The sequence below is a fragment of the Theobroma umbraticum genome, unplaced genomic scaffold (assembly GCF_002168275.2).
Source record: "Theobroma umbraticum cultivar Fairchild unplaced genomic scaffold, ASM216827v3 scaffold_147.0, whole genome shotgun sequence".
NCBI classification, from domain to species: domain Eukaryota; kingdom Viridiplantae; phylum Streptophyta; class Magnoliopsida; order Malvales; family Malvaceae; genus Theobroma; species Theobroma umbraticum.
In genome coordinates, this window is record NW_018397259.1 from 9528130 (window position 1) to 9547510 (window position 19381).

Consider the following 19381-nt stretch of genomic DNA (forward strand, 5'->3'; position numbering starts at 1 on the left):
AAATTTATTCTATACACAATTAGTTAAAAATAATAGATATCGTCATTTATTTCATAATTTTAATTGAAATTTTAAGTCTAAATTATATAGTACAAAGTTTTATAATTGTTAAATTTTCTTGTAAAATCAAAATGTGGATTTATATTATTTATTTTTGTATCTTTATCAAAATTAGGTTAAGTTAATTTGGTTTTGATAAAAAGATAATATTTTAATCAATAATAAGATCTCTTATAGTGGGTTAGACTTTAATTCTGTTTGAGAAAACAATTGGTTTGTCAAAAACACAAAAGAAAAAGTACTATTATCATACCTATTTGACATGAACAAATCATTAACATGAACAAACCTATTTGATTTATTTCAATCATAATCAATAAATATTAAGAACAAATAAATATCACATAATTGACATATCAAATAATAAATTGAGAAATATCAAATAATAAAGAGAGTTTCAAAAACTCAAAAAAATAAAAGAATGATAAAAAATAAAATGAAAAACAGAACTAAAAAAGGAAAAAATAATATATAAATGTAGTTCTGATTTTTTTGTTTTTGTTCTTTTTAATTTTTATAAGAATAAAAAAACTCCTGATTTGCAGAAAAAGAGAGAGGAGAGGGAGATTGATAGGGAGAAAGGATTTTTTTGGAAAAAAATAACTCTCTTAATAAGTGATGTATTTAAAAAAAAAAAAGAAGAGAAAGCTCCTAATTGGAGCTTTTTTTGAACTCTTTTTTCAGGAGTTTATTTTTAAAAAAAAATTACTTTTTTTAAGAGATTTTTACGAAATTTTATTTAGCTCAGCTTCTACTTTTAAATAGTAGATAAGCTAAATATAAATCAAGCCAACCGGTACTTAGACATGATGTATTTAAAAATTTAATTTGGATTGAAAGATAAGCTGTTTTAAAAGTGTGAAAAACATAGCAAAGAATCAAGAAGAGTTGAACTTGAATTTTTTTATATGAGAGTATTTGTTTAATAAAATCTTAAATTATAAAAAAAATTTATCTTTTCATATAATATTTAAATATTAATATATAAATTATTTTTTAATAAATCTACTTTGACTTAGACTCATTAACCCACCCCCTACAAAATTACAAAAAAAAAAAGTGTATTCATTTATATATTAACTATATAAAACTTTAAATTAGTAGTATAAATAACAAGTAAACAATTTTGACAAATAAGTGGTCACATTCTAAGGTAGATCCACCCATGTCCATTGTACTAGTCCTTAGCGAGCATCGATCTTGGTGCTCTAAGGGGAGCACTACGGAGCACCGGATTAGCACTCCTCAAATATGGTACTTCCTTAATGAGAACTGACAAGATCTGACATTTTATGATTAGATTCAACCACGAGATGGTCGGTCGAGATAAAAAAGTGTTATCAGTTAGCATGAAAGACAAGAAAAAAAGTGAAAAATGAGTTAAGATATTTTAGATATTTCATATTTAGACAATAAAATCGTTTACATGTTTAGGATAAAAGTGTCGATTTTGAAAATTAATAAATTCATCTATAATTATAATAAAAAATTTAAAAAATCCATGTATTTTATCTCTTTATAATGTATTAAAAGGAAAGTTGCTCAAGTATTTATTGACATTTGATTAAATTTTTATAATACACTTTGGCTCAGTTAAAACGTAACACATTGCATTTTTTCTTTTCTTTTCTTTTTTAATTTGTATCATACCCCAATAATCCAAAGTCAAAAAGATAAAAGAGAAGATGACCCTTTAATTTCTGCATGATCAACCATCTTCTATTAAAATTTTAGTAATATTTTAAGATTTGAAAAAAAAGAAAAAATATATTTTAATTAATAACAATTAATTATCTATTAATTATAAAATTTATTTGATTTAAAATAAGGATATAATAACTTAAAAATAAAGATTTATTTAAATTTTTTAAAATAATTGAAGTATTTTTTTGAGTATTAATATATTACAATTATTACTACAAATTGAAAAATAACAGAGACAATAAGGGAGCAGATTAAACAATGAAAAGAGTAACAATTAATATATCACAATTAGTTCTGTTCAAAATGTTTTTCTTTTTGTTTTCTGTTTTTGTCTGTCATTTCTCTTTTGCTTGTTGTGCATCATCTCGTTCATTCGAAACTTGAACTTAGAGAATCAGCACGTAATAAGGAGATTTTTCTTAATTGTATCTATTTAAAGTATTTTATTTCATCAAACTAATAAAAAAATTTTCAAAACTTTCTCGAGAACCAATCAATTTTTTTCAAACTTTCATTTAAAATTTATTGATTTTCAAATCTATCTCCAAATCTTTCTAGATCCCATGAGCTTACTTAGTTACCATCAATTAACCCCAACTTGAAACTTGCTAAATTCTTTTCATTTTTTGAGTGTTTGAGATATTGTTTTTTCTAAATTTTTATGTAGTGTTTAAATTATTTTTAAATTTTTTATTCAATTGTTTTCCTTGGAATTAAAAAGCATATTCAATTTTGTAAATTTTCATGGGAAGTCCATCTGTAATCAATTCATCAAAATTCTTTTCAAACAAAAATTCATCATTTTTTATTTTTCATCTGTCTAATTATTTTGCTTGCTCATATAGTTTTTTATTTCGATTCTGAATAAAAAGTGAATTTTTAAGAGGGGTTTATTTTTAATATTAATGAATTAAAAATAAATTATAATCAAAATTCAAAAAGTAGAGGTAATTTATTTATTTTATTACAACAGCTAAAAGGCTAATATTTTTTCTCTGGATTTCTATTCGGTGAACACATATACAATGTAATGAAACGAAAGTCACCAAACTATTTAATGACATTTGGTTAAATCTTTATGACACACTTGGTTCAGTTACAACGTAACACGTTGCATTCTCGTTTTTCTTTTTTTAACCTCTAATATACCCCTAATAATCCAAAGTCAAAAAACTAAAAGAGGAGATGAACCGTTGATATCTTCATGATCAACGGTCCTCCATTAAAACACTAATAATATTTTAATATTAAAAAAAAAGAGAGAAAAGGCCAAATACAAGTAGCCGTTGGCATATTGTATACGTTCTTTTTGTAATGATAGATTATCTGACCGTTGAGACAAGCCAATGGAGATCCGTTACTGAGCATCCCTCAATCTTGAACCAAAGCTTTTTGACTTTGTTGCCACTTCACTGATAAACTCGAGAGAGAGAGAGAGAGAGAGAGAGAGAGGTGAAAATCTTTTGAGTTTTGAAGAGAAAAAACAGTAACTGAAACCAAACCCAGATTACGTTATCAACTCCCCTTGATGGGTATTTAGAGGAACAAAGAAAGAGGGAGGAGCGGAGGAGCCAACGAAGTACTTCCTTTTAGAAAAGACCCACATTGGTTTTTAAAATTTTCCTTTTTTTTTTGTTGGCTGTTGAAATTTCTTTTTTTTTTCTGGCAATAATGGTTGCAAGAACCCCACCAAAGCAAAGGAAAGTCATGGTGGCTCCTCTTAATCCTGTCCTACTCAGAGAAACTGTAAAGAAGGTAAAGTTGGGCACTTCATTTTCTAAGCAACTAAGAAGAAAAAGGGTTTTCCTTTTTTTTTATGGGCTTATGGGGTTTTTGTTCTTTGCTTGGGATTGTGAAGGTGGAGCAATGTATGGCAAGGTTGCAAGAGTTGCAGTACACAGTAGCAGGAGGAAGAAAGGTGATATCAGGGGTGAGTCTAAGTCCTAGGAGTACTAGGGGTTACTTGAGGACTAGTCTCAGGTGCAAGCAAGAGTCTTTGACGTAAGCTCAAATTTGGGTTTGGTTTTGTTTTTTCTTAAACTATGGCCTAAAAGCCTGACCTTTTTGTTTTGCATACTAAATTTGGGTGCTTTTTAATTTGATTAATTTGAAGGATCAAGAATGCTACTCCAAGGAAATCTCTAGTTGGGAAGTTTCCAGCCAGTGCAGGAGGTATATATCTCTCCCCTTCTCATCTGATTGGACAACTGGCTTTTCTTTCTAAGTTGAGAATTTGTGCTCAAAATTTTCCTGACTTGAGAAATGTTGTTTGACTTCTCATTAATTTGATGAAATGGTCTTCAACTGCATAGAATCTGTAAGCTAGCTAAGAAGAGAAATAATTGGGTTCCTTCAAACTTCTAATGCAGGTGAATGGAGGAGGATGTCGTTGCCAGCAATGCTAGTAGGAGAAACAGTGGGAGAAATCCTTCAAGCAAGTCAGTTTGCGAGAGAGATACTAGCAGCAGTTGATGACAAAACCAAGAAGAAGACAGGTGTTGCTGAGGATCCAAAAACTCCACTGACTGAACATAGAAAGCAAAGAGCACAGCCTGAAAACACTGAACTCAGAGCCAGAAGAAAGAAGGAGAAACAGAACAAACTACAACTGATTCGAACAGAATCTGACTCACCCTCTCTTCAAAGGGCTCGTTCCAGGATCAACTTCAAGGTTTCTTCTCCTCCCAGATTCAGGGAATTTGATAAGGAAAATAACAGACATATGGCCAATAGGGTGTCACCAAGGAATAGGCCATGGGCTAAAAAGACTGTTTTATTCCCAAACCCTTTGTTCAGTTCAACACCTGCTTCACAGCAACAGAAGTTCTGCAAGACAACGTCCCCAGTGATTGCAAGAAACAGACAAGCTCAAACTCCACATAAATTCTTGATCAAGTCCCCTCCATCAGCTTCCAAGTTTCAAGTCAAGATCAAGAACCCACCCGTGGTTTCTCTTTCTCCCACGAGATCAACGAACATTAGCAAAAGGTCACCAAAGCTATCAGCTGCTTCAAAGCTGCGCAGATCCTTTTCGCCTTCACGTTTGGCAAACAGATTGGTGTCTCCATTGAAGAGCAGAAAAAGCTTTCAGAAAAGTGATGGACCAATGAGTGGACTGAAGCAGCGTCCAGTCTTACTGCCCATACGATTCTCGACTGGGAGAATTTAAGGGTCATGAACTTTCTTTGATTTATCAGTGTGGCTTGAAGCAAACGTTTGAAGATATTCTTTCACAATGTCCATAATAGTTTTCCTTGCATGGTTGTGAATTGGTTGATGATGTATCAGTATAGATTTCCATACATGCTTTCCACAATGTCCAAAGTGATTTTTCTTACATGTTTGTGAATTTTATCTCTCCATTTCATACAAACTGATCTAAAGGTCTTTAGCTATCCATTGGTTAGAAAGAGGTGAAAAAAAGGAAGGAAAACAATCATAAGCATGCATGTGAAGACAGGCTTTGTGCTTTGGCTAAATTGCCATATCTCAATCACAATCTCATTATTATTCTACATCAGTAACAGAAATATATGAACCAAACAAACTTGAGGAAACATATACCCAACCCCTCAAACCAGTTACCACCCAGAAGGGGGAAAAAAGAAGAAAAAAAAATATAGTATCATCACCTATTTATATGTTGAGTAACAAACATCAGCTAGGCCTTTAAAAGGACAAATCTTCCTGGTTGAACAATGAGAAATTGCATAGGGCACAAGAGATGTCATTGTCGCTTTCATGGGAGCCAGAACAAGCTCACTCCAAATGAAATTGTAAATGTTATAATTAACTCTTGATAGGAAAAAAAACTTCTCAAGAGGCACCATTTACTCTGACAGGCACTCATTTCCCTGGAGATGCAAACCTTGTCCGATCTCTCTGCCTATTTAAGGCTCGATCCTTAGGTGATGAAGTCTTCCCTCCCACACCTGCCTGGCGCAGCATCTCTGCAAACATTTCACTATTATTTGCTAAACTATATGGACCATGAAAATCTGGATAGTCACCACACCACCTAAAAGACAAACTTGCTATCTTATGGCAATACAACTGTGAAAACATGAAGTAAAGACTAATTGAGATAAGATGCCATCGAAGGCAGAAAATCTTAAGCTATGTTGTTCAAGTAATTATTAGGCATGGGCAGCTGTAGCTTCAGATCTGGTTTGAGCATGAGATGAATGAATTGTTGGGAATGCATAAGGCTTCTTGACTAACCTTGGGCATTCCCAAGGTACCATAAAATAAAATTATGGTACATTCAATGAAACAGTCACGATAGTCAACCATTTAGTAGGCAATATGAGGAAGAAGAAAAAAAGAGTGGACAAACAGAAGAGGGGCAGAGAGGAACCAAGTATATCTACCTCGCTTTCTATCAAGCTCTTGGTCAAGCTCTTCTTTCCACTTCCTATGTCTTTCAGAAGAAATTATACTGTACATAGGAAATGATTCTATTTCAGATTACTCCACAAGAGAGACTCAGAATAAGGGCAGGCAACAAACCAATCAACTATGGACTAACCTTGGGCTGCTCGGTTCTGGCTGGCCATCAACTAGAAGCCCTTTCCAATCACTAAGCTGAGGTGATGAATTGTCCTGTGAAGTTTGGTCACTAGCATGGCCAATATTTGACACACGCCTGCTATTATTACTCCCAGGGCTCCCAGTACCAATAGCATCAGCTGCAGAAGATGGGGTGCCAATAGGACCACGACTTGGGGACCTGCTTTTGGGAGGTAATTTCAAGTAATTTGGGGGTGTCTCATCTCGTTTATTCTCAATAAAACTTGGGGAGGATGCTACATTCAAGCTGTTGTAAAACTCTTCATATAATGGTGTTTGCAGCTTCTTTAGTTCCAAAGCCTGAGGAGTTGGTTAAAACTTCATTGTCAAAATGATCTGACATGAGGCCAAATTTAAGAGAATCTGATAAAATAGTACCTTCTCATCCAAAAAGGCTCTAATTTTTGATTCAGTGAGTTCATCATCATCTTCTGAGAGTGATGGCCCACAAGTAAAGGAATAATCATTGCCCCCCTTACCACAAGTTGTAGGGCCACCAACCGGAACTGTTTCAGGATCTTCACCAAATTTGCTCTTCCAGTCATGGGAAGGTTCACAAAGGGGATCAGAACTCTAAGTACAAGAAGATGATTCATGAATTAGCAGCTGTAATTCTCAAATGATTAAAATATCTGAACCTTGAGAAAAGCATGAATGCAGTTACCTTGTTAACATTATCAAGCATTGAAGAGGAACAAAGACCTAAATGATCTTTGTCAATCTGACACATATCATCCTCACTGCAGTTCATTCTCCACGAGTCTTTGCTTTCTGAAAACTTCTCAACAAATGTGTTTGAGCAGTTCAGACTACCCAAATTACAGATATCTACCGAATCAGGACACGTTGAAACTTTACTGGAAAGAAAACTGATGCCATAGTTAAAGACCCTTTCCAGCTTGACAATTGACAATGCAATTACTTTACAAGTTCAAATTATAATACTTACGAGCCTTCGTGGTTAGTGGCATGTAATGATGAAGGGATTTCAGAGTTCTCCTGATGAAAGAGATAAATTTCAGAAGTTCTAAGGGAGAAAAGACAAACAAACAAAATAAATAGAATCCAGTTCAAGTGTACTGACCATGACTGAAGCATGCAAAATGGGATTAGACTCCTGGGATTCTCCAGTGACAAAGGGATGCTGCATGTAGTTGACAATCGAGAATATTAATCCTACAGCAACTGCAGCATGTAATGTCCAAATGACAAAGGGAAATATTAATCAAACGGCAATCACCTTTAGCAGTTCAGATGCTGCTGGCCTTAACTCTGGTTCCCTGAAATTGCATAACACATATGGTCATACACCACAGGTTTGAAGAGAAAAAAAGGCCAGAAAGTTTATCCTATATATTTACTCCTAGAATCACAGAAAAAGATAACATACTTTTGCAAACATTTCAGCAGAAAATCTTTTGCCTCAATAGAAAGATTCTCTGGAATAGGTGGATGAGACTTCGTTGTCCCTACATAGAAGAGTGCAGCAACCTGAACAAACACATGAGTACAATGATGAAAGAACACCTCATAGAACAATCTTTAAAATGTCAAGAGACCAGTTACCTCTTGGTATTGTTGGCTCCAAGGAGGCTTTCCAGTGGCCATTTCAATCACCGTACAGCCAACACTCCATATATCAGCAGAACTAGAAAATTGTATCCATAAAGTATCAGTAAAGTTCAGTACATCGATATAATTTAAATATCATATATCAATCATCATAATCTACAGTGATCCACTATACATGCAGCAAAAATAGCTAATTAATAAATACGAAGCACATGCAAAGACCAGCAAAGAAAGCTATAATATCATTTAAATGCTTCGAGGAATATAGAGTGGGGACCTCAGAGATCTACCATAGTCAAATTCACAGGAAGCCAACCAATTCTAAGCATGTCATAGAGAACTGGCACACATGTAAACAATTAGACTTATTTAGTGATCCAGTTGTTCTTACAAACTATGCCCTGTCTGCAAAATGACTTCAGGAGCCATCCAATATGGCGTACCCTTCATAGACTTGGCACCAGAAACAGTAGCCTACAGAAACACCATCTCTATTAGAACTAAACGTGATTTATAAGTATTGATTTAAGTGAAAACTACATTCTAAAATGGAGAAAACTGTAAATGTAAATATAAGGTTGACCAGTTGCACAATTACCAGCTCAACGACCTGTTTGGATGCACCAAAATCTGCAAGTTTAATGCTCCCTTTATTATCTACCAGGATGTTTGCCCCCTGCCAATAGATAGAATGAGCATATTATTTATTCATCAGAAAAAGAGAAGAGAGAAAGAAACCAAGGACCTTTTTCAATTTATAACATTAATGGCTGGAAAATAAAATGTACCTTAATGTCCCTGTGCATAATGCCATTGTTGTGTAAATACTCGAGGCCCAATAATAACTGCATCGTGTATTTTCTTATAACCTGTTTGAGAAATTAGTACACAAGATTAGCATTAAAAACAACAAAATTCAAAAACTTCTGTCATCCATGACTTACAGCTTCAGGGAAGGGTCCAAATTTTCCCAAAAGTGATGAAATAGATCCACCAGGGACGAATTCGAGCAAAATATTTAAGGTTTCCTCCTCCCTCACTGTTCCCAAATATCTCTGGAGATGGAAAGTATGTCCCGATGAAAGAAAGGCAATACCCTTCATCAATTCAATCAATATACAAAACAGCATAGTCATTACTTACAACAATGTTCGGATGTGAAAGATTCTTGAGAAGCTTTACTTCTTCCTCAAGCTCCCTGACATGAGCCTACTTACATAACAAGAAGCAAATCAAGGTTGGTCATGTTACGGCAATTCCTCATTCAATTAACAATGACAAGCGAAACTAGTACCAATCATCATAGGTGGAAAATTCTGTTCTATGTATTAAGAACTGAAACTTCAGATACCTAGATAATCAAACATTTCATTGGCAGGAAGCTAACAATAAGTGAAACTAATTTCAGAATCTCAAGAATTCTCCCATTCTATGGAAAATGACAACGTTTACCTACTTAATAGCAACTATTTACTCTGAGATAAGATATTTATCGTTTTATTAGCTAAAAAGACAAAAGAACCAAGTTCAAAGTCCAAACCTGTGCTTTCTCCTTTGAAGCACTGTTTGCTGCAATTAGAACCTGAAACAACAAAAGGCCAAGAAACAAATGAGATCAATTTCATATCCACTAACTTTAGATCACATTCCACTTCAAAGATTAAACAAAATCCAAAAATCAATGAAAAAGCTCAAAACAAACCCAAACCCATCTCAGAGTTTCAATTTCGAACCCACAATTAACTGAAACTCATTAAAAGAAACCGCAAAAAAAAAAAAAACCCAAAAATCCACCAATTCAAAAAGAAAGAAAAAAACACCTCTTTGACAGCAAGAAGCTCTCCAGAATCAAGATTCATGCCCATATAAACCCTGCCAAAGGCACCAGAACCAATCAACTCCCCTTTCCGCCATCGGATCGTCGGAGGAGGAGAAGGCAAAGGAGAGGAAGGTTTAGAGAAGACCCGCGATTTGCGGATGCAAGAATTTATCTTTTCAACAAAGGCATTGGCTGTAGTTGGAATCGGGGGGCTGTTTTCTTGGGTGTTGTTGATATTGTCTGGGGTTGTACGGAACACCAGCGAACGCCGAACTGATCCGAAGAGGTCTTGCATTTTCAAAACAAAAAAAAAAAAACACCCAAGTTGAGGAAAGAGAAAGAGCGAGATTCCAGTGAGTTAACTCGTTTTAAAGTTCCATTCTTTCATCCTTTTCTTCGTTTCTTTCTTTGGTCGGCAAAAGTAAGAGAGAAAAAAAAAAACAATTAGAACTTTGCACTTGGAGAGAGAGAAAGAGAGGAGGGAAAAGGTTGGGTGTGGTTGCTTTTTCAAAAATACCAAATATTTTTTTATTTTAGGAAAATAGTAAGAATTATTTTTATTATGAGTAGGAAAAAAATTTTATTTTTTACTTTGTTGATATTTTTGAAACACTATGCAAAAAAATATTACTACTAGGAAAAAGTAAGATATATTTTTTGGAAAATGCTTTTCTTAATTATGTCAAAGTGAATTAATTTTCATTTAATAATAATAATAATCATATTTGTTATTTACGTGTTTTAATTCGTTATATATTGTTTCAGCTATTTTTTTATTTTTGGGATATCTCAAAATGAATTTCTTACTTTTTTACAAATATCTAATATTTTTATTTCTTTATATTATAAACTTATTTTTAAATATTTTTTTACTTTTTATGTTAAAAAATATTAAATATATATTATAAAAACTTTAAATTTTGATATAAAATACATCAAAATCAGATTTTTTATTTTAATTTCTTGAAAAAAAATAGAGCAAATGGATTAAAGTTCATCAAAATTACTTTCAATACAATTAATTATACTTGACAAAATAATTATCAAAGGACAAAAATAATAAAAATAAATTTTTATGTTAAAAACTACAAAATTCAGAGCTATGATAATATCCCACCACTAATTTTGGTTCATAAAGAGGGAAATAAAAAGAAAAAGAAAAGAAAAGCATTAGTAATTGATCATGTAGATAAAATATTTGATTTTCTTTTTTATTTTTTTAGAAAGTTTTTGATTTGGTGGGTAGAGACATAGAGATGCTGCTCCCTTAATGATTGTTTTCTTTGTGCCATGACACCATGCCTTTGCCTTCCAAATTCTTCAACACTTTCTTTTGTTACTATTTAAAAATTTCCTAAACCTTTTAAAGAAGAGAGAGATTAACTAAATCCTTGGTTCCAAATTTGCATTTTTATATTATTATTTTAAATCCAAAATAAAGGAATTTGAATAGAGAGAAGAGAAGGTCTGGATTCTAATTTTAGATTAAAAATGGCATAAATTATGTTTTTCCATTCAAGAATTTGGCAGTACCCTTCTGTTTATTGAACAAAATTATGCTGTCTAGGATCTGTTACACCAATCCTCCAATGTTCATCAGGAAGCCTGAGGTTCCTAGCAATTTTCCTCCATTTCTTTATCCTCCAATCCATGTTCTCAGTCAGCCCACAGTAGTGCTGCAAGTTCTCAGGCATTGCATCATAGACTTGCCACCACTTCTCATGAGCTTTGTCACTGGCGAAAATCTGCCTTTCTTTCATGTCCCAGTTGCAGTCATAGTCCCTGTAACACATCCATGGCTTCAACCCCAGATAGTGTATTGCAGAAAGGTCATTAGGGATGTTTTCTCGACTCCCATTCCTTTGAAAAACCTTCAAGAAATTCACCTTGGAAGGCAACCTGTGCCACCATGTGAAGACCTCGTTTAGAAATCCCTGGTCCCCTCCGTTGTATGAATCCACCTGGAAACTTTTCACCATCAAGTCTTCGAACATACACAATGATGGCTCGACCACCATGATTCCCGAGTTGAACAAAGTTTGATCATTGCCAGCAGCTGACAGTGGAGGATAAATGAATAGGTTATCCATGTTTTTGAGAACTAGAACGTCTGCATCGATGAAAACCACCTTGTCATACCATGTTAGCAACCATATCCTGAGTTTGCTATAGTTCCATTCGTTGTAAGAACCTTTTTGGGCAAAAGGGCTCCGGATACGATCGATCTGTCTGGTTTTCCACCCTGCAGCTCTGAGCCCTGTCAAGGACTTGGGGGAAATGTTTTCATCATGAAGGAGGAGTAGGTCTCGAGTAGAATTGGCTAAAATAATGCTCTGTGCCAAAGCTATTGCACCACAAACATAAGCTTCCGAAGAGTGGAGAATTGTTACATAGGCCTCCCTTTGATTGAATGTACTGTATTTCAATTTCTTTCGCTTTTCTTTTGGCAAGGAATAATATCTCCAAGCCTCCTTACCTGAAATGGGTGAAATTTTTGCTGAGCTTGCACATTACTTATATGCCATATTTTGATGATTCAATGTTAATTATTAATTATATATACATGGTAAGGTCAAACTCATGCCACCTTAACAAAAGTTGTGTACGATCTAATTATAGTAATGAAGTCAAGAACTTACCAAAACCAAAAATTTTGTAGCATATCTACTTTTGGTAAAACTTTAAAGTCATGAACAATTGCTAATTTTCCTCATTAATCAATAATAATTAAAACATAAAAAGGTTCTTTTGTTGAAGAAAAAACATAAAAATGAAAAAAAAAATCAAAACTAAAGCAAACTAGAAACTCACCTGTTATCCCATATGGTTGAGCAATTTGGCATGACCCTAAAGGCATGACCACTTTCTGTTTTAGCCTCCTCAGTTCAGGCTTATACACCCAATGATCCCCTAGCTTACTCGATAGATCATCACATCTGAATATCTCCGGCATGGGCCCACAGTCGCCGACAAACACTGCGTACACAGGCCGTTTAACATCAGGCTCCATGACCCAACCACTCCTTACCAAAAGATTAGCCACCACCAAATTAACTTGCAACCTGAACACATCCCTCAACCCTGACTTCCCTGTCCACCCATCGCACGGTACCTTAGCCACCACGACGTCGAGGTCCCGATAATCCTCCAACCGTGGCATAGGGATCTCTGGACACGTCGGCGGGCCTGACTTCTGGTCTTCATCAATCCATTCCGGGAAAAAATCCACCCATTTGCTAGCCTCGGATACACGGTCAAAACGTACGTGAACAGTATTGACACCTGATCCATGCACTCTATACGCAGGCTCTTCATCACCGAAATTAACCAAACCAACCTTAATCTTCTTCCCATCAATCTCTTCTTTAATAAGATCAAACCACCTAGGATATGTGAACACCTGAGGCTCGATCTGGGCTTTACCCGTATCGAAAATGCTATACTTTGACCCGAAAAATACAAGAAGAATCATCAAGGATAAAGAGAGGAGTATCAGAGAGAGGATGAAGAGTTTTTGGTTGGAATTGAGGAACTTGGTGGCCATTTTTGGGACTTTGGTTGAGCTCTCCACACGAAGAAGAAAGAAGGAGACTTTGAAGGGAAAACTTGTTTGTATAAGGAAACGTGGGTGGAAAGAGTTGGTAGTGTGTTGGCATATGTGCATGGTTGCACGTCGGGTAGTTTTGATCGTAGGATATAATATTCTCTCACACACATGCATTAATTATGAGAGTGAAAACATATTTGGATGTTAAAAGCTTAGTTGGATTACAGATTGGGGTTAGGAAAACCACTATTTTCCATTAATTTGGGATATTTTTCTCACTTTTGTGTGTGAATATATATATGTATATATATGTCAACACAACCAAGACATTCATTTAATTATTAGACATTTTAGTAAAGAAACCCAAATCCTCCTTTTAATTTTTCCTTGACATGTGTGATATATACCATAATTAGAAGTTTGAAATAATGGTCAGTGGAATTGGAATTGGATCTTGGATTATTTATTTAACCTTCATTATTAGCTAACAATAAATTGATTTAAAGTAATAGTCAACTTTTTTTTATAAAAATTAATCGTTTAAGTAGAAATTTGAACTTCATCTATGTATATGTACATCATCATACGATGAGCAAACTATTGATAATCTAATCAATAAAGTCATAAACGTTACATGTACCTTTTGACCAGAGTCTAGATGTAAGAAATTTTCGTGATTCAACATCTTAATGAAAAAAATTATTATGAACGGAATAGAAAAATATAATTTAATAATTAATGTGGTGTGTTATTGAATTAAACCCTAATTTAAGAGACTATAAAAAATCATTTCTTAAAACATAAAAACATAAGGTCAAGTATGGCTACCAAGCTGAGTTTTGATAGATTATTTCAATAGCATTACATCATCACTACCACAAAATCAAGTTTAAAGGAAACAGAAACAAAGCCTCAAAGACCAACTTAGGAATTTGGGATCTTACATTATCCCAAAACGTGGATACCTTTCAACTCCTACTAGAGAACAAATGGTTTAAGCATGGGAACAATGATGATCAAAGGCAAGGCTGTCGGGTGTGATCCTTTACGCATCTTTTGGATTAATTAGATGAATCAAGTAATTTGGGTTCCAGGAGCTCTCATAGTTTTATCCCTTCTGTCTTCTACCCTGGAAAGGTCCATCCAGAGGAATGAAAAGCTGATAGGGGGATCAAGGAGGATGGATGTTGTTACCATATTCCATGGTACAAAAGCACCTGCCTTGAGCATTAGACAGTATGTTGGACGCATCTTCAAGTACTCCAAATGCAGCAATTCTTGCTTTGCTGTTGCACTTATATATGTCGACGGATTCCTGGAAAGAATGGGTTCTCATCTAATTACTTCACTCAATGCGCATCGTCTCCTGATTACAAGTTTCATGGTGGCTGCAAAATTTATGGATGACTAGAAAGCATGTTTTAATCTTATGTTTGCTTTCATATTTCTAAGCTTTGCACTTGAGTAGTAATTACCGCTTAGGTCCTATTGGATTCAATTTTTCTTCATGACATTTTGTGATTTTTTTTTCAAATTAATACATTATAAATAAGTTCTATTCTCATAAGATTTTACATTATTCGTTTCACTCGATAAAATTATTGAATATTCTCTATTCAAGAGTTAACCTATTTGTTTACACTTAAAAATACGAGTGTGATTTTCTATGAGAATAAAACTTATTTATGAAATGTTAATTAAAAACAATAAAATCACAACAATTAAAATTATATAAAAAATGTAAGTAGATAGTACTTTATATTGAATCTATATTGAATTGTTTGAATATGAAAAGTGTGATGTCTTTATATATTTGATTATGCTCCTATGTTATTAGGAAGATTAGTTTGATGTGTTTCAATGTGTTGCAATGTTTTTTAAGTAATACATTATGAATAAGTTGTGTTTTTTGTAAGATTTACACTATTAATTTCTCTGTATAAAATTATCCGGATGTAATGTGCATGTGTACTTTTTTTATTTAAATTAAAATTTCTTAAACTTTTTAAAGATATACTAAACCTTTGGCTCCAACTTTGAAGTTTACATTATTTTCTAATGGTATACTACAAATGACATAAATTATGTTTTTTCCTTCAAGAATTTGGCACCCTTCTTCTTATTGAACAAGATTGTACTGTCTAGGATCTTTCACACCAATCCTCCAATGTTCATCAGGGAGCCTAAGATACCTAGCAATTTTCCTCCATTTCTTTATCCTACTATCCCTGTTCTCAGTCAACCCACAATACTGCTGCAAGTTCTCAGGCATTGTATCATAGACTTGCCACCACTTTTCATGAGCTTTGTCACTGGCAAAAATCTGCCTCTCTTTCATGTCCCAGTTGCAGTCATAGTCCCTGTAACACATCCATGGCTTCAACCCCAGATAATGTATAGCAGAAAGATCATCAGGGATGTTTTTCCGACTCCCATTCCTTTGAAAAATCTTCCGAAAATTCACCTTGGAAGGCAACCTGTGCCACCATGTGAAGACTTCGTTGAGAAACCCTTGGTCCCCTCCGTCGTATGAATCCACCTCGAGCCTTTTCATCATCAAGTCTTCAAACATGCACAATGATGGCTCAACCACCATGATTCCCGAGTTGAACAAAGTTTTATCATAATTGCTAGCAACTGACAATGGAGGATAAACGAATAGCCCATCCATGTTTTTGAGAACTAGAACGTCTGCATCGATGAAAATCACTTTATCATACCATGTTAGCAACCAAATCCTGAGCTTGCTGTAGTTCCACTCGTTGTAAGAACCTTTCTTGGCAAAGGGGCTCCTTATGCGTTCGATTTGCCTGGTTTTCCACCCTGCAGCTCTGAGCCCTGTCAAAGACTTGGGGGAAATGTTTTCATCGTGGAGGAGGAGCAGGTCTCGAGCAGAATTACTTAACAAATTAAAGAAAGGGTCTCGAGTCGAATTGGATAGAATAATGCTTTGTGCCAAAGCTATTGCACCACAAACATAAGCTTCGGAAGAGTGGAGGATTGTTACATAGGCCTCCTTTTGATGGAACACACTGTATTCCTGTTTCTTTACCTTGTCTTCTGACAAGAAATATCTCCAAACCTCTTTGCCTTAATAAAAAAAAAACCAACTTTACAATTGTTAGGACTTGTTCAAATTTTGTACAAGTTGTCAACTGTTAGAACATACAACAATAGATATAATATAACAAAATTTAAGAAGAAATGGGTGAAATTTTGCCAAATTTTGGGATTCAATATATTTAATTATCAATTATATATATACATGGTTAAGTCAAAGTCATGCCACCTTATCAAAAAGTTGTGTACGTTTTAGGAAACTCACCTGTTTTGGCGTATGGCTGAGCAATTTGACAGGACCCTAGAGGCATGAGCACCTTCTGTTTCAGCCTTCTCAACTCAGGCTTATACACCCAATGATCCCCTGCCTTCCTCAACAGATCATCACATCTGAATATCTCCGGCATGGGCCCACAGCTGCCGACGAACACCGCATACACCGCCCGTTTAACATCAGGCTCCATGACCCAACCACTCTCTACCAAAAGGTTAGCCACCACCAAATTAACTTGCAGCCTGAACACATCCCTCAACCCTGACGTCCTTGTCCACCCATCACAAGGCACCCTAGCCATCACGATGTCGAGGTCCCGATAATCCTCCAGCCGCGGCATGGGGATCGTCGGACACGACGGTAGGCCAAACTCCTCGTCTTCATCAATCCAATCGGGGAAAAAATCCCCCCATTTGATCGTCTTGGACACATGGTCAAAACGTACGTGAACAGTACTAAGAACTGATCCATGTATTTTGTATGCAGGCTCTTCATCGTCGAAATTAACCAAACCGACCTTAATCTTCTTACCATTAATCTCTTCTCTAACTAGATCAAACCACCTAGGATATGTGAACACTTGAGAATCAGTTTGGGCCTGTTTAACTGTATCGGAAATGTTATACTTTGACTCGAAAAATACAACAAGAATCACCAGGGATGAAGAGAGGAGTGTCATAGAGAGAGTGAAGAGTGTTGGATAGGGCCTGCGGGACTGGACGGCCATTTTTGGGGCTTGGGTTGAGCTCTTCACGTTCAAATGAAGAAGAGAGAAAAGACAAAAGTGTATCCTACATGTTTTTCCTTTTCTAGGAAACATGAAACCAACTAAGAAACAACAATAATTGTTACCACCAGAATCAGGAAAATAAATAAATATACGCGCTGTTCAGGTATATTTTACCCCTGTCTGACTCGTTAATCCATAAGGCCAAGTATCGGCTCAAACCAATAAGCGATCCGGTATCAAGAACGGTAGTAAGTATGAAAAACTTTTCCATGAATCCACAGCGTGATATGGAGAATCTTCTACAAGAACACATGACATTTCATTGACCAAAGAATAAGTTACTGCCAAGCTTCCTACATCTGAGTACTGTCGAGTTTCAAATCAGCTACTAATCGAATTACATCATGATACCAGTAGAAAATTGTAGCTTCTGGTCGGGGATTCTCAGTAGCTGATGAGAAGTGGGGTCAAAGCTGCTCCAAGGATGCTATTTAAGATCAACCCACTATTAAGTAATAATGCTTGCTACACACAAGTTGCTGTGCTTTGAAAAAGATATATCTGTCTCAAACCAATTAAGAACATAAATATAATCTCAAACAAGTATGAGAAAAACTGATAATAATCCGCGGAAGTAGGTAGGCTGAATGAAGGATTCCCTAATGTCATGAATACGGCACAAAACCGAGGGCCTAGGACTACTCCAGCCTGATACTTGTTAGAGATAAAAACCACATAAAATGTCTAGCTTGAGACATCATGTTGTAACGACTTAATCCTGCATTTTGTTTTTTCTAGGGAGGAAAGTTTTTCTTACAACAACTTGTGCAGCTGGTCCTGGTTGTCCCACAGGCTTGAGGAGAAGGTGGAAGAAATGGGAAAATGGCAAGAATGCAAGGAGTCTGCGTCAATGCCTTGCACCAAAGGGTTGAATGAGTATTGATCAAGGCATAAACGTTTGTGTATGATATCCATGCTGGTTTGAGAATGGTAAGAAAGAAGATATAGTAACAATTTTGAAGTTGGAAGCACAAAAACATTTGAGGAAAGAAAAGAAAGTAAAATCAAAGTCAAATGCGCAACTGCATGCTGATGAAAATGTTAATATGTTTTCATGTGTATTATAACCCCTATGTTTATATGATTATGCTATGTAATCAAGAAATAACCAGAAACAGCTTAACTCATGCCAAAAAAAAAACACCCAAATTGTCAATAATAAATTGCGGAATTCTTCTCAGGTTTGAGCTCAAATATATATTTAGTTGATTAAGAACAATAGAATTAGTTTAACCAATCAAATATAAGGATACACCTCAGATCAAATTCTCAAAATCTAGTAATAATGGCACCTTGTTTATCAGATGCATACAAGGTCAGTCGTGTGTCATTTCCTCAAATTCGAGTGAATATTTGGCTGGTTTTGGTATTGGAGAAAAAGCTTTTTGTGGTTGTCCCTTAGGAAGAAGCTGCAAAAATCATAAACTTCAAACTCTTCTGATGTCCCAATGAAAGCTTTATAAAGATCCCAGTAATTCCACCTAAATAGTTACATTGTTAAACAGCCACCCCCCATTGCTACACGGTATAATGGAATACCAACTTTGCCTGGTCTTGCAAAGACTTGAACACATTCTGGCAAAACTGAATGCTGTATGCTTCTTTCCTGATAAATAAGTGCACCAATATCTGTCTTCTGTAAGTTCTACAGCTTTGACCTGCCTAGATAAAACTAATGTTTGGTCTCTGATAATTGGTTCCTTATAAATTTATAACTAGTGGTATTATTTTGGTTATGGCTGCCATTTTGATGGGTCCTGATTTTTACAATAACAGATTTGAATAACAAAAAATTCATCTTTGGTACAATGTTGCTGATTCCTTTCTGAAACACAAGATTATTTCTAAAAATCCTAAGTTCCAAGTGGTCGACGAGAACATGACAACAATGGTGATAAATTCCTCAACCTTTTCAATAAGTGACAGAACCACAACATAATCTAATCCAGTGCTGATGGAAAGGAGTTCAATTGAGTGAAAAAGTAT

General features: G+C 35.0%; 3 protein-coding genes and 1 pseudogene across 6 annotated transcripts; 1 reads left to right on the forward strand and 3 right to left on the reverse strand.

The window, feature by feature from the left end:
- The first annotated feature begins 3122 nt into the window (after nucleotides 1-3122).
- On the forward strand, nucleotides 3123-5101 carry ATN (cyclin family). Its single transcript, XM_021427035.1, has 4 exons — nucleotides 3123-3519; nucleotides 3623-3765; nucleotides 3878-3936; nucleotides 4134-5101. Exons 1-4 carry the CDS (start codon nucleotides 3436-3438, stop codon nucleotides 4931-4933), a joined length of 1086 nt encoding a protein of 361 aa, XP_021282710.1. The 5' UTR covers nucleotides 3123-3435; the 3' UTR covers nucleotides 4934-5101.
- Nucleotides 5102-5219: 118 nt separating this feature from the next.
- NP1 (NPK1-related protein kinase 1) lies at nucleotides 5220-10176 on the reverse strand. Of its 2 annotated transcripts, none has more exons than XM_021426502.2 (17): nucleotides 9726-10176; nucleotides 9446-9487; nucleotides 9049-9114; nucleotides 8850-8960; nucleotides 8694-8774; nucleotides 8504-8581; nucleotides 8297-8379; nucleotides 7900-7981; nucleotides 7724-7824; nucleotides 7574-7613; nucleotides 7418-7477; nucleotides 7283-7332; nucleotides 6998-7190; nucleotides 6712-6906; nucleotides 6293-6633; nucleotides 6135-6202; nucleotides 5220-5714 (listed from the first exon to the last, which is right to left on the reverse strand). In XM_021426502.2, the coding sequence occupies exons 1-17, from the start codon at nucleotides 10017-10019 to the stop codon at nucleotides 5611-5613; spliced, it is 1989 nt and encodes a 662-aa protein (XP_021282177.1). In that variant the 5' UTR covers nucleotides 10020-10176; the 3' UTR covers nucleotides 5220-5610. The 2 variants fall into 2 exon arrangements, with proteins under 2 accessions (XP_021282177.1, XP_021282176.1); XM_021426501.2 differs by having other exon boundaries at nucleotides 6998-7202.
- A 1089-nt stretch (nucleotides 10177-11265) lies between these two features.
- LOC110415751 (putative UDP-glucuronate:xylan alpha-glucuronosyltransferase 4) lies at nucleotides 11266-13268 on the reverse strand. 2 transcript variants are annotated; one of them, XM_089783275.1, is made up of 2 exons: nucleotides 12571-13268; nucleotides 11266-12226 (listed from the first exon to the last, which is right to left on the reverse strand). In XM_089783275.1, the coding sequence occupies exons 1-2, from the start codon at nucleotides 13266-13268 to the stop codon at nucleotides 11266-11268; spliced, it is 1659 nt and encodes a 552-aa protein (XP_089639401.1). The 2 variants fall into 2 exon arrangements, with proteins under 2 accessions (XP_089639401.1, XP_021283130.1); XM_021427455.1 differs by having other exon boundaries at nucleotides 11266-12200; nucleotides 12536-13268.
- A 2122-nt stretch (nucleotides 13269-15390) lies between these two features.
- On the reverse strand, nucleotides 15391-17332 carry LOC110415819 (putative UDP-glucuronate:xylan alpha-glucuronosyltransferase 4 pseudogene; annotated as a pseudogene). The gene is made up of 2 exons (XR_016351158.1): nucleotides 16597-17332; nucleotides 15391-16361 (listed from the first exon to the last, which is right to left on the reverse strand). The product of XR_016351158.1 is annotated as a putative UDP-glucuronate:xylan alpha-glucuronosyltransferase 4 pseudogene (transcript).
- Between the last annotated feature and the right edge of the window lie 2049 nt (nucleotides 17333-19381).

What these genes read in the sequence shown, in the direction of transcription:
- ATN (XM_021427035.1), top strand. Translation starts at nt 3,436, where the DNA reads ATGGTTGCAAGAACCCCACCAAAGCAAAGGAAAGTCATGGTGGCTCCT. An exon ending in TGCAAGCAAGAGTCTTTGAC is followed by an intron (nt 3,766 to 3,877) that starts GTAAGCTCAAAT and finishes ATTAATTTGAAG; the next exon opens with GATCAAGAATGCTACTCCAA. An exon ending in GTTTCCAGCCAGTGCAGGAG is followed by an intron (nt 3,937 to 4,133) that starts GTATATATCTCT and finishes CTTCTAATGCAG; the next exon opens with GTGAATGGAGGAGGATGTCG.
- NP1 (XM_021426501.2), bottom strand. Translation starts at nt 10,019, where the DNA reads ATGCAAGACCTCTTCGGATCAGTTCGGCGTTCGCTGGTGTTCCGTACA. An exon ending in TTGCAGACAGGGCATAGTTT is followed by an intron (nt 7,982 to 8,296) that starts GTAAGAACAACT and finishes ACAATTTTCTAG; the next exon opens with TTCTGCTGATATATGGAGTG. An exon ending in CCAGAACCGAGCAGCCCAAG is followed by an intron (nt 6,203 to 6,292) that starts GTTAGTCCATAG and finishes TCCTATGTACAG; the next exon opens with TATAATTTCTTCTGAAAGAC.
- LOC110415751 (XM_021427455.1), bottom strand. Translation starts at nt 13,268, where the DNA reads ATGGCCACCAAGTTCCTCAATTCCAACCAAAAACTCTTCATCCTCTCT. An exon ending in TCAACCATATGGGATAACAG is followed by an intron (nt 12,201 to 12,535) that starts GTGAGTTTCTAG and finishes CACCCATTTCAG; the next exon opens with GTAAGGAGGCTTGGAGATAT.